At 35.4% G+C, this 18021-nt stretch overlaps 2 protein-coding genes across 9 annotated transcripts in view; one reads left to right on the forward strand and one right to left on the reverse strand.

Annotated features, from left to right (window-relative positions):
• Positions 1 to 18021, forward strand: part of Ten-m (teneurin transmembrane protein Ten-m) — a 653992-nt gene that overhangs the window by 121337 nt on the left and 514634 nt on the right. The gene's annotated exons all lie outside the window — the stretch shown is intronic.
• On the reverse strand, positions 9225 to 13482 carry LOC138178224 (sialin-like). 2 transcript variants are annotated; one of them, XM_069109846.1, is made up of 6 exons: positions 13109 to 13482; positions 12144 to 12432; positions 11068 to 11653; positions 10357 to 10489; positions 9929 to 10170; positions 9226 to 9553 (listed from the first exon to the last, which is right to left on the reverse strand). In XM_069109846.1, the coding sequence occupies exons 1-6, from the start codon at positions 13110 to 13112 to the stop codon at positions 9434 to 9436; spliced, it is 1374 nt and encodes a 457-aa protein (XP_068965947.1). In that variant the 5' UTR covers positions 13113 to 13482; the 3' UTR covers positions 9226 to 9433. The 2 variants fall into 2 exon arrangements, with proteins under 2 accessions (XP_068965946.1, XP_068965947.1); XM_069109845.1 differs by lacking the exon at positions 13109 to 13482 and having other exon boundaries at positions 9225 to 9553; positions 12144 to 12439.

Below are 18021 nucleotides of genomic sequence, written 5' to 3' on the forward strand. Positions count from 1 at the left end.
GGTGTTTCCATAGTAATTTTGTATTATGATTAACTCCATCTTCTTATATTTTTGTATTCGATTTTTCTTCTTTTTTTTTTTTTTTTTTTTGTAAGAAATTTTTATCTTTTGCAAGTAGTATACAACTATACAGATTTTTTTGATAGTGGAGTTTTTTATTATAATTGACATGTATATACATGTATCCATTTTTTATAGATATAAAGTACGACTTCTTTTTATAGAAATTAACTTTGATGAAGATTTTTAACTTGGACCGATACTTATAGAGAGAGAATAACATTTCTATTTGAAAATTGAATTTCTGACTTATAATAAGATTTCACCAGAACGAGTCTATAGATTTTCGAAGGGGTGTGCTCCGACAGCTGGCGCCACAGTTGGCAAACTTTCGTACTAAAAATCGTAGAAAAATGAATATATCTGGTATGAAAATTGTTTAAATCTTCGGTAATATCGTTAATTCGATCCCTTTATCCACCTTATTTTTCTTAAACGTATTTCATTGGTTTTTAGGTATAAAAGAACGTATACAAGAATTCTCCAGAAATATTGAATTCATCATAACACAAAATTACAGTAATAAATACAATATAATATGCAATATTTGTCGAACTTATATCAACTATGTTGCCAGCCATTTTCTTCCAGTCATTTTCTTCCAGCCATTTTCGACTAAAAATTTCTCAAGCTTGAAAGAAATATAAACGAATTATCATTAATATGTTTAGTTTCTTTTATCATTTTGTCATGAAATTCCTATCCAAAATGCCACAATAAACAAAGTTACGACTCCACTAATACTCTGTTACACTAATACAACTGTTACACTAATACAAAATAAACGAATTTCAAAAATTTGATTTTCTACTGTGAATTTAGAAATTTCAATAACAAATACACGTTAAGGTGTCATACAAGCAGAGGAGAGATAGTTTCCGCAGTAAGTCGTTAAATCCAGGCCATTAAAAGTAGCATAAAGCTGAAGTGTAATATTGAGTCGAAGGATCGATTGTCGCAGGGTACCGTGAACCTCGTCGATGCAATAACCAACGCGCCCCATGCTGTAGATAATCGTCTCATAATTCACATATCCAGCGTCATTATTATTCATACTTCGAGTGAGACCACGGTATGCGAAGGCAAATTGCCAGCCAGCGCTGGCAAATACCACGTTGTACTTCCATACGTAGCTACGTAGGAGTTTAGCTTTTCATTGAGCATTATGTAACGTTCCAGCTATGTGCAGAGTGTGCCACCCGTGAAAAGAGTTAGTTTACTTTAGAAGTTAATAACGTGTTAGACAACCGAACAGGCAAATGTAGTCTCTTGTTAAACCGACTGTACCCTCGAAATGCGTTTCAATATTTAAAACAGTTTTTACAAGTACCAGCTTAGGGTATGTCAACTGTCGTTTCGTGTAATACAATTTTTATCGCAACTGGAATTACATCTAATTCCAGCGATTATCTTCTTTCTTTATTCCAGATTTTAAAGAATTATCAGTTTCGGAATTTGAGAAGTCTTAGAACGGTGCTGTTACGATTTCTTCGTTCATGAATTTCTTTAAAATAATTTATGTATTAAAAAATTGTTCAGGTGGAATACGAAACGTTTTTAACTTTCCTCAAATACTAAATTTACGTTTTCAGAAACCTTCGTGATACTTTCTCTAAATTGAAGTTCATCTAAGAAAATGTCTTTATTATAAAACTTCTTACTATTAAATAAACGTGATTTATTACACATTTTTTCTTCTTTAATATGGTTATCTAACAATTAATGATAAAACAGAATTAAAGGGATAGCATTGACACGCCAGAAATACCAAATTTCAAAGAAATGACATTTCATATATGCATCGGCATGATATTAATTTTCGATCGAAGAGAAACAGTGAAAGAAAATCTGCTATTCGTTCCATAATTCCATCGCGATCCTGTAAATGTCGAGCGTCAACATGATCGATAATAATCGAGTGAAGAGGTATTTTATTGTTTCAATTAAATGTGAATTATGCAACGGAATGCGGTGGCGGGCTGGTCGATCATTTTTACCACGCACCCCATACGTTTTCCTAGAGCGGTTGATGGCCAGAAAAAGAACAGAAGGGACTTGAGCGATCACGCGAGCACCGTAAACGGTTATCGCATCACTCAACCGGAAGTTCACCGCTGCTGCCCGGAAAAAATAGCCGGATACGCACGTCCCTGTAATTATGCTTCGTAAAATTCAGGAGTTTTCTCGCGTGCTAGCCCAGCCAGATTGGATCGTTCGTGGGATGAGACCAGACGTAAAATTTAAATCCCTTTTGAGTGGCGGGGAGCCCTTTCACCAGGTTACGAGTAATTTCCTCTTAACTAACTCTGCAATTCCGAGCGTTAACTTATCGATCCAAGATTTACACGCGCACGGATTATACGCTCCTGTCAATTACGATTCGAGTTTTCGATAGTTCCAACAACGATATTTTGTCCTTTTTCCCCACGTGATTCTTTGTTATTTTTATCATTGACATGTGTTTTCATTTTAGTAGAATCATGTTCTAATATCAGTATTTTCTCTATTTCGTTAGAAAAGGTTTTATCCAAAGGTATTCCAATGCAATTAATCCATAAATTTTTTAAGACAAACGGGGCTCGTTGCTAATTAAATTATAAGGAAAATACTTCGACTCTCAATTCCCGCAAAGTAAGCTAACAGCGATCTGTTTCATTTGTAAAGAAAATATCTCTAAAATTCAAGAGGACCACGCGTTACACAAATCAGATTTAATCGTCGCAGAATAATTTACTTAAAAAATAAATTACTTTCAATAAGAAGATTACGAGAAAAATATTTCCAGTAGCCTTTACGTATAATTCGCATAAACTACCACTAATTTTTGCAAGGCAAACTTTGCTATACTTTACCATCAGTCGCAAGCGCATCGAACTACACACGAATATGATGTCTCTCTGGATATTCAGACTGTCGGGACGTCTTTTTCTTCATGCCTTTCGATCATATCTTCTATATAGTATTTCCTGCTACGTTTCGATCGTGAGTATTTCGATCGATCGTGAACGTTCGCGAGGAACTGAATCTCAAGAAACAGGAATGGCAGATCTGTCCCCGCGTGGCAAATGAAAATATATCAGTGGCAGTCGACGGTAGCCGAAATCAGGATGCGGTAGCGTTCTCATCAGCATGCGAAAACTTTGTTATTTGTTTGAACACGTTCAATTATGCATGCGCAATATGCTGACGGTTTTCAAGGGTGCAGAGGACGGGAAAAGGGGTGGTCAAGGGAGGCACGAGAGGGAGGTAACCGTGTGCCGTATTACGTCGCAAAAGAGGAAACGGCAATCCTATTGGAAGGGTGCGCTCTCGTTCGGACGTAATTGAAATGATAATAAAGCGCGAATGCGCAACAATGACTGCAACTTTTTGCATCTCGCGTTCCTTTTTTAAGGGTGGCGAATAATGTAGTGACAAAATGAAATTAGGGGAAATTTCTGGTGATTGAAAAAAAAAAAAAATTTTGGTTGTTGCTGAAACAGAGAGGATTTGGTCTCATTTATTCAATTAATTGTGATTTCTTTACGAGTACATCATATATTCTTTGTCACGAGAAAGAAAAAAACGCGAATTAGAGATACGATTTTTGAAAGCCTTAACCGATATGGATCACAGCGTTTATTGCGTTGAATCAACTATCCTTGTTGTGACATGATTTCTGAGGTAGGTAAAAGTGACCAAGATATTGAGAATATCGTTTTAAGTTCTTCTTGTTTAGTTTAATGGGGGTGTTAATAAAATTCGTTCAATTTGTATTTCTTATTAGCATGACAGAAGAGATAATATATTTTAATAAAAAATTAATATAAGTTTATAAGTAATATAAGAAGTTTCCGGAAATAAAGCTATCTTAAGAATTAAAAATTTGAGGTGATTTCTAGCGTAAAGACTTAATGATGAGAAAACAGATTTTTTAACGTTGAAAGTTTCATATAACAAAGCACGTTTAAGTCCAAAATTAATGCAAGAAATAAATTACGTACGTGCTTGTAAAGAGATAATATATTGCTTGCCGTATATCTGAGACCGCTATCTTCAGCACTACAACGTGGAACATAACAAATGAACAGCTGTACTATCGTTTACCTTACATTTTCTTCGCATCTTTCAACTAGAAATAATCGCTATGTACTTCTCCTATGTAAAACGATCAGTTCAAAACAGAATAAGATTATTAAATTATATTTCTATTTAATAAAAACCTATAGTAATAACATTTTAATCAAAAAGGTCGTAAAAATAAATTTTGAAATAACAAAATCTTTTAAGGATGTAAACAATTTGCTACAGACTATGATTGCCTGAACTAATTAAATTCAGTCAAATAAGAAATTTAATGTATAATTATACATAAATAACAAATTCATTGTAATATTAAATCTAGGACGAATTCCTTGTAGCGTAAATTAATTCTTCAAAGTTTGAACAATTTACCAATGATAATTCATGTAATAACGTGGCAAATTCAAACTTTTCGCATGCATCAATCAAATACATTGAAACATTGAAGCTTCTTCACAAAATAAAAACAACTCTCGAGAAACCAAGCGTAAATAGACTTTTAACCGCTGCTAACAAGATTCCCATTGCCTCGTATATCTCAATTTCAGTTCTGTTTGCAGCTGCCTTGTTTCCAACACTCTATCAAACGCCATCAAACAGTCTTTACCTCCTCAAGCCACGTCACGTCACGAGATTACTATGCACTGGGCCAGCTTCGCGCATCGTTAGCCGACTGTTCACCCGAAAGCGTGAACTGGGTCATCGCGAAGGAAACGAGGGGACGGTGGATTCGCGAATCGGCCAAGTATTCGGAATTATTTCCTTAGCGAGAGAAAAACGGGCAGAGGTCGGCGGAAGGGAATGAGAAAGGGAACACGGAAGGTCGACTCGGTTCCCGGCATTCCACGGAGTCCAGCAAAGAATTCAATATGCCTCAGTTGACGACGATGAAGCGAAGGTAGGAATCTCGAAACTCGGTCACCCCGTTTCCAATTGACCGGCTCTAACCGCTCGTCTCGATTCCCTGCGGACTGGGGTTGCATTATGCGAACTTCCTGCAGATTAGTTGTCGTCAAGTTTAATATTTTACCAGGTGATTCCACGTCGACCTGGCTGTTCCGCCAACTACCACTACCTGCGAGTTGTGTATAGAACAAAGCCATAGTTTCCTCCAAATATTGCATTCCTTAGAAGGAGCTCGCATAGATTCGATAGCGGTCAATATCGACTGAGATTTTACATTGATTAGGATTGTCTTTAAATGGATATTTTGAGTTCATTAAGCAGCAGATCGTTAAATTGCAATCACGTACACGGATATGATCAAATGATTACTATCGATTCGGCATTGGTAGAATCAAGACTATTGGTTCTGTGTAGATTGCAATGGAGAAATCCTTTCAGCTTTGATAGCAAAGGTAGAAAACGCGGATGCGCGGAATTAACGCGCGTACATTTACACCTGAATACCTGAGCTTGGAAATCGTATATAGGATACGCACGTGAATGGAGTGCTCAAGTGCAGACACGTGGCATGTCGAGACCTTAATAGCTCAGTCTCACGACTAAAAGGGATTCGTGGTTGAAAAGCACCGAGGGCGGTACTGGTCAGACTGTTAGCAGCTGCATTTTCAGTTGTTCCACACATTCAATTCACCCTTTGATAGCGCTGACCCAGATTCGGCTCCGAGCAGACACGTCGAAGAGCAATCGATAACCTCTTTCTACGCAATTAACTACTCCTAACACGCTGCCGGCGCTCTTGCCCAGAAAAATTACAAGCAGATGTGCTTCAGGAAATTAGCAGCTCTTATTGTGTTTAGTGGTTAGAGGAAGAATATATTTTTCTGTGTTTATATCGAGTTTATTGTCGTACGAATAGGGAGTATGATGGTATCTCTCATTCTCGTTACTTCATTTTGTATTATGTTTGATTGATGGTTGTGTACTGTGCTTTATCGATCACAAGAGATAAACGTGATAAGTCCATTTTTCTAGAGTTCTGATTTTAACGCCAGCGAGTAATTCGTTGAATCCAAAGAAAAGCAAAAGATATAAGAAATTAAAAAATAGTTGATAAGTTCTTCGAAATGTTGTAAATGACGATTTTGCTATTGATTCTTTTGAAATGTTCAGGAGTTAAAAAATCAAATTAAACGTGTCTCTTCCATCTTAACAACTATCGTTTTGAATTTAAAATGATCAATATTCTTATGAATAATTATAAAGATTAAAGGATATATTTGATTTCATTCATTATAAACTTAAAACTCTAGGGACATTTTAGAAGGCGTAAGGTGAAGGTTGTATTATGTATGCACAATTAGGAACGCAAGGTCGGCTGTGAATGAACCCATACTTTTCGACATCTTGAACCTCAAGCCAAGCGTTCGTGCCACAACCTTCCCCTAGGAACCTTCGAGAGACACATTCGCAGCCAGACCGCACCGTTATTACCAGCGATAAATCGCCACCTTTAATAAGAGTTCGCATGACGTTCCAGACGGAAGTCAGAGACGCCGGCGTCGCAGCTAACGTCAACCAACGGCCAAAGAGAGGTGCGATATCAACTTGACGCGAGAACAATGCGATATCAACCATCCACGATAGTTTGTTCCTACGATTGTAAGACCAGTTTTAGGATCATTTTCTGTTGATTTACTTTATCATAGATAAAGGAAAGTAGATAAAAAGGTGTTACTTCACTCTTAGAAGTTGACTTAGAAATTTGAATAGATAAATAGAATTAGTATTTCGTTCATAGAATTCATAGTAATACAATAAATTCCTATTATAAACGCTATCATTGAACATAGTTCTCTTTGAAGTACGATATGAAAGCTTTCTTCCAAAAATGATTTATACACACACATTACGATAACAGCTCGTACGGATTTGTATTCAGTGGAAAAAATAATAAACAGTAATTCTGAATTACAGGAAGGTTTCGTTTGTCTCGTATAGTAAACGCAGCTGCGAATCCTCAACACAGGAAGCGTTATGCTGTGTGGTGCTGCGCTAGATTAACAATTCTTGGCGTTTCAGTGTCGCTTTGGATGCGTTGACGCTACTTCAGGCTAGCTTCAAGGCTCGACTGTAACGAGCTTCAGGATTGATTAACCGTGGCGTCGAGCGACGCGCGAGCAACTCTACTTCTGCCAAGTCTGGGCAAACGAGTCGACGTCTCGATCCCCTGGCGAAGGATCAGCGGAGCCTTAATTACGCTTGATTAATAGCTTCTTCGACGGATTGTCGGCTGACGGAGACGGCTGTTTAACGGAGGTCTACCATAATTTTTCGGTGAGACTGTTCCCTCGGCTAATTTTCGGTACACCGCTTAAAATAAAACGTCACGAAGTGGTTAGTCTACTCGATTGATGGGACAGAATCACAACGATACGTTTTCGTCTTTTAAAGTGTCCCTTTTGATTGATTGCCTGGTTTTTCCCTTTGTTACAGGAAGATTGCCTTTTATCTAACTTTGATTAAATTTTCTATACAATGCGCTGGAATTTTTTGATCGACAGATAGAATCTCGTTGTTATGCTGTTGATATCCGTTAACCTCGAGGTATTCTTAATCGAATTCCATCATTTTGTAGTGCTCATTATTATTTTATAGGAACAATAGAATAATCCTGATACGTCGTGCAAAATAATGTAGTTTCGGTAATTGGATAAATCCAACTAATAGTTGCGAATTTTGTATGTTTCAATCTCGTCAACAATCCACTGTTTATCAATATCATATTGCATTGAAAAGATGTAAATATCTCAGGCAGGTATTCGGAAACAAACGATGTTGTGGCAAGTTTAATCGACTGTGAAAGGTGTTCTTTAACGTTTTTAGCGACTAAGAAACAGATTCATTCTGTGGATTCATTCTATGTCGTCTAGAAAATAAAACAGCTACTCGAATATCTAAGAAATCGAGCCATTATTATTCATAGACATTCTCTCTGTGTTTCTCTTCGTTAAGTGTTGTCAAAAGCGGATATAATATTATTCTCATCTTTTATATTAATTTTACGCTAAAAATATTTTCAAGACAATAATAGTCTTGTTATTTATAAAACCAAATAGTATAGCATTACCTGCGAAGCATTTTCCGCTTATGTCTCGATGAACGAAGCGGTAATTGGCAACAGGCCACAAAGCAACCTGAAACTCGCGAATACAGCGATTCGTTCAATTTCCGCGACTCAAAATCTTCATGAAATTTCCAGGGACGAGACGACCGCACTCTTTTCTCGAGCGGCGGTCTTTGATATCTTGCTGGTACAGGAAACGTTTCAAAGGAGAGGGGAAATGACTTAGCTGTAATCTTCCGTTTTTCAACTGCGAAGCTCGTCGAAACGGCCGGCTATAGCACCGAAATAGATTACAAACGTAATATTTCAGCCGCCATAAATATTCTCCGTTAAAGTTGCCAGAGCTTTTCACTCTCGGTGCTCTTTCGTTGGATCTCTTGGATGTTTCTTTCTAAGCAGAGGGCAAGAGAGCGGAAGGGAGTCTTTCGCGGAGTGCTGGTCGCCAACGCCGCGATCTAATTGGGATAAGACGGATTTTTGTACCAGGTGGTCCTTAATTGGTCGGCCATCATTACGGGTGGTCTCGCGGTTCTAATTACTGTAATCCACGTTACGCAGACCTTTATACGCTTCTGCACACCAACTCTCGAAAGATTTTCGCGAATATAGAATTATTTATAACGACCGTCACTACTTCGTTGATACTCTACTGCTTGTGTGCCATTGTTTCGAGTTACTTTATTCAAGCGTTTGGTATTTTAATTTTAGATTTTTTAACAATTCGGTGACTTTTGATTTATTATTGAGATTATTAGAAATATAATTTGAGTGTTTAGATGCAGCATCTATTTTCTGGAATTATCACACTATAAATTTACGTTACGTATTAAGAGACTCAGTAATAGTAGTTTACAATAAAGTTCACGATTCGCTGTTATGTGTATCATTTTCATGTAGATCATCTTTTTATTATTTGAATAAAGTGGTTTCTATCTGATCTATAAGTTGCAAAGGGAAGAATCCCAGAATGTTATGGTAAAAATATTTGGATACTTCTAAAATACATTATAGAAAGTTTCTTAAAATATCTTAAAACAATTTGCTTTTATTATATTTGAAGTACCTATTAACCACACACTTTTAATAGAATAAACATTTATTGTTATTATTTATATTTAAAAAACATGTATAAAAATTTGATAATAATCTACATAAAACATAAAAGTTCTAGTTTAATTCGTAATTTACAAATCTTGCAGATCTTTCTATTTACGAATAACAGGCCAAAGTTTAACAATAGTAATAACAGTGAAATATATTTCTGATTCGTCATCACCATTGTTATGGCGCTTGGTTCCATGGTTGAATCTCCGCAGATCCAAAGATCACAAATACAACAAACGCAGACGTTTGAGCAATAATATTAATCCAGAAGACATACCTCCACTTTACCATAGTGTGCTACATTATTAATATAATACGTGAGATCAGTAAGAATAAAAAGAGAGAGTTCAAAAAATTCACAATGATTACATAGTGAACTTGAAAGAGAAAATAGTACAAAATTAATTGTTTTATTCGAGAAGTAATGCTGCTAAATTAAATTTAACAAAGAAATTAGTCAGAGTGTTAGAAGATAATATTTATGTATAACGAACATTCGAATGATTCTCGATTGTATTTTAAGTACTCTTTCCTTTTTCCTTCACTAATTACTAGGCTGTGAATGTTTATGCTCCTATCGATGCATTTCTCATCATATTTAAACGTTTCTTAATTTTTTTACGATCAAATAACTTCTTCTATATAAAAAAGTAAGTTCTATGTTCATCTTACCCCAGTTTCCATAAGCGCGCCAACCAAAGCAGGTAGAATAAACGCAGAAATTGTCCCTGGAGTATTTGTAATGCCCATTAAGATTCCAGCATAGTTTGGTGCCAAATCATTGTGATTGGTGAGATGTCCAACAAAAATTACACCGCAGAATACTATGCTTAGTATTAATAATATTGTGGACCCTACGCGGTTGCAGCCGAGATAAGCGATTATAATAAGACATAAACTCGGTGGGATACAACCTGTAACGTTAACGAAAACTCATAGGTTGATATATAGTACATATAGTTTGACGTATTTATCATATTTAAAGTAAAAATGAAATCATTCGTGTTATTCTGAATACTTTTCACCTAAATTTGTAGATGAAAAGAATTTATAAGATTGAGATATATCATATCGAATATAAATTATATAGCGAAACTTACTTATAAATACTGCCATTTTTCGACCACCTGTCTGTCTCCAATAATTCTTTTGTCTGCCCCAGTCCAGTAATTTACCAAGCAATGGGTTTATTATTGCATTTATCAGATATGGAGAGCAGCTCAGGGAAGCATTCTACGCAAATAAATAAATACGTTGACGACTGAATGATTCAAAACTGTACACATAATTTACTTTATCATTTATGCTGCATCATTATATATTATTTCATAATTATTTATATCGCTTTTGTATTATGATTCGAAATTCGATGACGAATATAAAGTTATTCGTCGCTGTAAATTCTTTGTTCAAAAAATATGGAACCAAAAGTTCGAATGAATTTTATAAAACGAATTAGTAATTTATTATACGAATGTAATTTATTACATTGCGAATTTCACGTTAATTTCCTTTCATGTCGTTAAACGCATCATAAGTTCCTTGTGCTAATTCCTCGCATGTATCAACGACTTCAAGTATCAAACGTGGTTTGTGTAAACAGATCAGATAAATATTGCCAATCTGTTCTTATGCTATATCGAACGAAAATCAATATTTCGTTGTTACTTTGATTTTTTAGTATAATTTTCTAACAAAGCATTTTTGATCCTACGTTTTTTTTTTCTTTTCTTCTTACTTTTACTCGTAGAATCTGCTGGCAAAGTTATACGGAGAAAAGAGGGACACCCTGTATATTATTACCAACTTACCGATTTTATATCGAACCTGAGTATCTTGTTCATATACAGAGGCAGTTGTGTGAGTAAAAAATACCAACAGAAGTTCCCAAAAGTATTCGTATAAATCAGTGCCCAAAAGGGTACCGACGTGAAGATGGCTTTCCACGGAACGTCCATGTGTGCAGATTCAAGGCCTCTATGCCCATAAGAGGTCACAATGAGTTGCCTTTCCTTTTCAGAAATGTACTTTTGCGTTTCTGGATTGTCAGCGAAAAACCAATAGAACAGGACACACCAGATCAGTGGCAGTGTACCGTGAATGTAGAAAACTGCCTCCCATCCGAACCAGTCGAGTATCAGGCCAGAACTCAAGATGGAGATCACAGTACCAAGCGATGTTCCAGCGTAGATGATGGCGAACCATGTGCTTTTTTCTTCGTAAACAACCCATTTGCCAACGAGGACGTTCACCACAGGTAGATGCGCTGCGCTCACTAGGCCCGTCAAGAATCTCACAATATAAAGGATCAGTAGCACGTTGGCTGCTGCTGGCACCAATAACGTCAAAAAAGCGTTCCCTAACACGCATATCAGCAGCACGTTCTTCGTATTGAAGCTGAAATATATCGTCGTCGATTCGAACGATTAAAAATTTGAAAGTTTTGAGAATTCGAGAATTTATAAATTCGAAAGTTTGACAATGCATGAGTCTGAAGAACAGGTCATGAGGAATATAAATCTAAAGTGATCTAAATCACTGTACTGATTATGACAGTAGCGGTACATACATATATAATATGTATAGACGTAGAATATATTGAGGAGATACTTAGATATCGAATATCTTGATAGGAAGACATTTATCAGATAAAATTTAAAAACACTACTTTGGTGTTACACCATTTGATAAAAGATAATTCTAGTTTCATGAACGATCATTACTATTATTATTACTGCCAGCTACAATATCTCCCTTATCTCATTAAATAATCTCAGTCGACAGATTTTTGATAAGGGGACTTAAACTTATTTTCATACACAAAAGATATTGCATAAGAGACTTATATTTCTGAATTAAAAAATGTTTAATTTTAAGTTTCACTTACCGATCCGCGAAATATCCACAAGGAAACATACCCGTGAGGTAACCAGCGAAATAAATGCTAACGACCAAGCCCTGCTCCGTTGTCGTCCACTCAAAAGGACCATCTATATCGACTCCCGAAACGTCTTCGTCGCCAAAATCACATTCATAAGTTACATCGCCTGGACTATTTGAATGCTTTTTAGATTTCACCATGCCAACGATAGCTGTCGCGATGTTGACCTTCAATCCATAGATGATCATGTTCGCGATGCAAAGCATTATAGCGAACAAAAACCTCACGATGTCCGCTATCATAGTAAAACACAAAATTCATAAATATTTCTCGTCAAAATTCCTGAGAGATGTATGATAAAGATTCATGTCAAGTTAATTTTTGTGCGTTCATCATTTCCAAGGAAATATTTATTTTTTGCTATGATATTTAAATTAAAATATTCTCTGCTACGAAGCATGTGCTACACGCCACTTAAAATAAAATTACAATATTACAATAGAATATATATATTTTTAAGTAACAAAATATTTCTGTTTTAAGTAACATTCCAACGCACTGTTCATAACATTTTTCTTTCTTCCTTCAAAATCATTTGGTTAAAGCGCACAAGGATAAAGACGCGACAGTTGCGTTAGCAGCAACGAACGTGTTAAACAGAAAGTAAATGTACACTATTATTCAAAAGTATTTATTTGGACATTTTCTTATTCTTGATGCAATGATTCTTGACAAAATTTAAAATAACAAAATTGATACTTATAAACGTTATGAATGTTTTGTTGTTTCACAAATCTTTTTTCATTCTATAAGCGCTTAGTTTCTAAGCTACGGATAAGATAAGAAATATAAACCTAAAACCATTGAGACTAAAAAATTCTGACTAATGTAATGTGACTAGTTGTGATTAATAGAAAATTCGCATGTTAAAATAAGATCATGAAATAGTTAAAATAAAAATGATAGCTCACGCATGTTTGTGTCTCTGCTTCAAGCTTGGAGATTTCAAACTTTTTACTCTTTTTGCTTCGTTACGTTGACGATCATCACAGCTCGATTCTACGTACGTCTTCGTGCAGTGTCTCTTGTCAGTTCTTGTCTCTTTTCGCATCGATCCGATCGCGAAAGTCGTTCTTTCTCTGCATTCGACGGCTCGACGACGACTATCGAATTATCGTTAACGACGCAGTCGATCGAAGTATACTAGATTTCTCGTTCTCCGGATATCTTCTTCGACACGACGCGTCGAGACGAGATTACGCGTGACACCGTGTGGTTCTGAACCGCGTGTGTCGCTTGTTTCCGAAATCGATGTGGATTTCGAGTGTCGATTCCGTTATCGCACAATTACCACTCACTTTTCCTCTTAATTGCATTACATCATTCGTTGGTAATGCGGTTTTTCTCGGAGATGTATGTATAGCAATGGAACTTTAGAAGTCACAGTGGAAGTTTCATTGAAGAGAAGTAGAAAGTTTTATGGATAAATGATAATGTAGTCGTATACTTCTGACATTGTGAAGGGAAAGATTTTTTCATGTATGTATTCAAGGAAAACCATCTCGTTTATCAGAAAAGGAATACATCATAGATTATTTTTAAAAATTGCTGAAGTTTCATATTAGTAAGCAAATTAAATGCACGATTTTTCCAAACGCATATAATAAAATACTTTGAAATGCAATAAATGTGTGACGAGATGGTAGAAACATAATATTAAGAAATTGTTTCTTTTTTATTTCATTTTTTTGCTCGAGGAGGAAGTTATAACGCATCTAGAAAAAATTTAATTAGAACGACTTCGATCAGACTAATAAACGTATACCTTTTCTAAATTTGACGAATTGCGAATAAAGCTGTTCCCAAAATAGTATCCATTTCTCATCATATTTAATCATAAAATACAGAAAATAATTCTATGAATTACAGTTATTAACATGACTAATCTGACATCATAAATCTGATTGCTTTCAGGAAGTTAAACGTGTCTGCAATTGAAATTCCCACGACACGTGTATGTTTATTCGATACTTATGACGAATTATCCGCTGATAGGAATCGCTAATGTCACTAGATTCATAGAGAATGCGGTGGAAATGTAACGTATATAGTAGAAACATTCAACAGGTTGATGTCGCACAATAAAAACTTTTAAGCGGTCGATACTTCTTTAAACATCGCAACCGACGTTAAATAAGAACGATGTTGCCACCAGCTAAAACAAGGTCAAAGCAATGAAATCTTCCGAACACATAATTTACCCACTGAGCAAAGATTTCACTCTTAACAAATGATATATATTGTACAATTTATAGATTATTGGTGTCCTTGAGTTTTATTATGTCCGCTTTCAAGATCGTAAATTTCATTCTTTTCGACGAACAATGATTGTGTAATTTTTAGTCCTCTTTCGTGTAAACTAGGAAACATTGTGGATCCCTGAATAGAAAATATTATTTTATATTTTAATTGTTTCTCCTTGATACATAAAATATTGTTCTTTGCGAAAATCGGTGAAATTCTTTCAACGTTCTCTACTTCTTTCTCCTTCTAATTGTAAAGAAAATATTGATAACACATTGATAATGCATTGATAATAGAGAAACAAAGAAACTCCATGCTTTTTCTTATCAACTTACTAATATCATTAATTACTAAATTATTGCGCACATCTTTCCTAGTATGGTCTATGTGTTTCTAAATATATTAATATTTAACTTTTTCACTTCTTGTGTAAAAAAAATTAATTTATTTGTGGTAAAATACCAGTAGTTCGTATCATTAAAATACATCTTGATATCTGCGAAACTTTATCACCTACTTTATCTAAACGATGTTTGCTAACTTCGTTTTATATCAGCTGAGTTTCGGCTACCAGTCTATTATATAATGGCAGCGAGTAGTATTTACTATCTAACGAGCCTCCTATAATTGTCTTCCTGAACAAAAGGCCATTGACACAAAGTACTGATAAATTAGTGCATAGCCTAGTGATACATAACCAATCTACTGAGATAATGCGCGAACATGCATTTTTGTACAACGTCACGGTTGTCAGCGCTCTTACGTAACTTATTGACAAAGTCAAATTTGTATTACGTTTCATTTGTAATAAAAGAATCGGAAATTTTTACGCATAGTTTTAGACATTCCATTAAGGAAATAGAAATTAGGTGTTTATTTTATCTATTAATTCCTTAAACGAATCATTCTTTAATTATTTTTAGAATTATGAAATTGGATATTAATAAAATCGAATCAATTTCAGATATGTTAGTTTTTATTTTTCCAATTATAAATATAATATAATTTATTTTTAATAGAAATAAGAAGACAGAATTAAAAAGTAGAGACTCTATAAATAGAGAAGTTATTATTTCAAAGCATTTTAGAATTGTAACAAGTATGCGCACTCTATTTTGAATATTCTATATATTTTTCCATGCTATACAAGTATTGTATACGTCAACTCCGCGCGAATGCGCACAAATTTGTACTTTTGTAATAAATATTGGATTTTGCTTTTATTATTCCTTATATAAAATTCTTCATAATTTATATCTGAATGGTACTTAGTTAAATTCAAATCGTATTTGCTCGAATTATTGTAATGTGTCGTGAAAATGTGTTATCGATCTTAATTTGAAACTAAAAACTGTTTCCCGATAGATTTACATAAAACATAGAGCATAAAATATTAAATATTTTAAATCCAAATTAATGCTAACCTCGATTTACAAATATTACTAAATCAATTATCTAATCAGTGGCAAATTGTTAATGTCGCTGTTCTGATACGGAAAGTTCAAATGGAACTCATTGGATTTTACATTTATCATGTTGCATTTGCACGCTATTTAATTATTTTATTCGGGAGAATAGAATTAGATTTGGAACATTTCATGAAAGAAAAAGAATTGATGGAACCAATCTCATTGTTGTAACTAGAATGCGGTTCCTAACGTATTTATCGGAAATTTGAAGACGCAAAGGTTCACAAAATATGGACAGAATGTAAAAATATGTAAAATATCTAAAGTATAATACTCGTAATAATATTTATCAGGTACAACAAGTATCTACTTAGATGTGTAAGCATTTCTCTTACTTTTTTAATTACGTACATAAAAATACAAATTTGCAGAAATATCCTCAGCTTAATTACAATATCTCAAACGTATGATAGTCTATATATATCTTATCAATTACGTATCTCGTTCAAACATAGACGAAACTTCCTGCTGCGCCCTTCTACACACAAATCATTCTTCCCCGGCATCGATCCCAGGAAATTTTACCTGTTCCATTCATGCGTGCCGCTCGTCTACCGCTCGGCTTGACACATGTTTGACAAACGTGCACCTGTAACGACCAACAACAGGCCGATCGATACACCGGAGACTTCCTTTAAACGTCGGCTCCTTTCACGTCGCGATGCAAACGACAGCCGTAACGAAATGTTTCGTAGGAACGGGAACAGGAAGGATAGGGGTGATTACGACGACAGCTTACCGAGACGGATGGCGCACCCGAGGTCGCATAATATACATATGCTTCCGTTCATCAGTATTAGCAGACTTAGAGAAAGTGCGTTTAACCTCAGAAATGTTTAGAAATATATTAAACCTTTTAACAATTATTATCAGATTTGAAACTTACGCAACGCAGAATTAAGATCATAGAATCGAGAAGAATTGAATAAGATTCACGTATTCGACGTTATAATCGTATGTTATATATGAGTAAAAAGTGTGCTAACATATGAACGATAGCGTAGTCATAAACTTACGTAAGCCATTCCTAAGATTAAGAAAATTTAACAAACGTCTCTTGTACCTAGAAACAGTTTGACTTTGTATCGCCTTGCGTTACTTTCGCGGTAGGTGGTCCGAGAGTGTCGGCAAAGAACGTCAAGAGAGCATCACGCTTGTTAGCAGAACGAACTTCCAGCAGCTAATTGGTATTCCTCCGGCGGGAAGTGTCAGCCTTTGACTGATTCTATTTCGAGTAGGTTGCGGTCTTTTCAAGCTGCTCGGTGTGTTTACATTCTGGAGGGAATCGTAAGACAGCAAAGTGGCTGACCAACGTTGACCGAACACAATGCAGCATCTCGAGGGCCTTGAATCTTCTCAGACCGGTTCCATCCGAGGATTTTCAAGCGCTTCTCCTTCTAATCGGTCACCAGGCATCGTTGTCCTGACGCCTCTGAGAGTTCTTCGTGCCCGTGAGCTGTCGAGAAACGGGTTGCCTCTTCTTATAAAACGCACCATCTTCGTTCGTTCTTTCTTTCTTTCTTTCTTTATTTCTTTCTTTCGTCTGCTATACTGGCTAGTCTTCATTCTTCTCTCTGCCGCAGAAGCGTGATGGCACATTCATTTTTAACGTGTCGAGGCTTCGCATTTTCTCGAGTGGATTTCACGTTTCTCCGGCATATTCTGCGTACGGATATACGCGACCGTTCACCTCGTCTCCAATGCAACGCGTACGTGCCACTCGTGGGGACAAACACAAGGAGATACTATCTCTGGCTATCGAATTAAGAAAAGAAGAGAATCCACTTTTAACAATGGAAATATATGGTATATACAGGTAGTGCGTTGGATGCGTCTTTGTTTGTGCAAATTATTATCATTAGATAGGTGTATTGTGAAATGTCATTCCTTTGAAACTTAAATTTCCTTGATAACGGCTCCGATATTGAAATTATCACCAGCAAATTATTAAAATCTTTTACACTAAACATTACATTTACATTATTAAGATACTTTACACTAAAAGAAGGATTCATAAACTGTAATAAAACTATAAAAAGATTTCGTATACTCAACATTAAAATAAATCATCAATTAATGTCGCGTTTGAATATTGACTATCCGAATTCTAA

Source organism: Bombus flavifrons, chromosome 3, assembly GCF_040668555.2.
Source record: "Bombus flavifrons isolate JBK064 chromosome 3, iyBomFlav1_principal, whole genome shotgun sequence".
NCBI lineage: Eukaryota > Metazoa > Arthropoda > Insecta > Hymenoptera > Apidae > Bombus > Bombus flavifrons.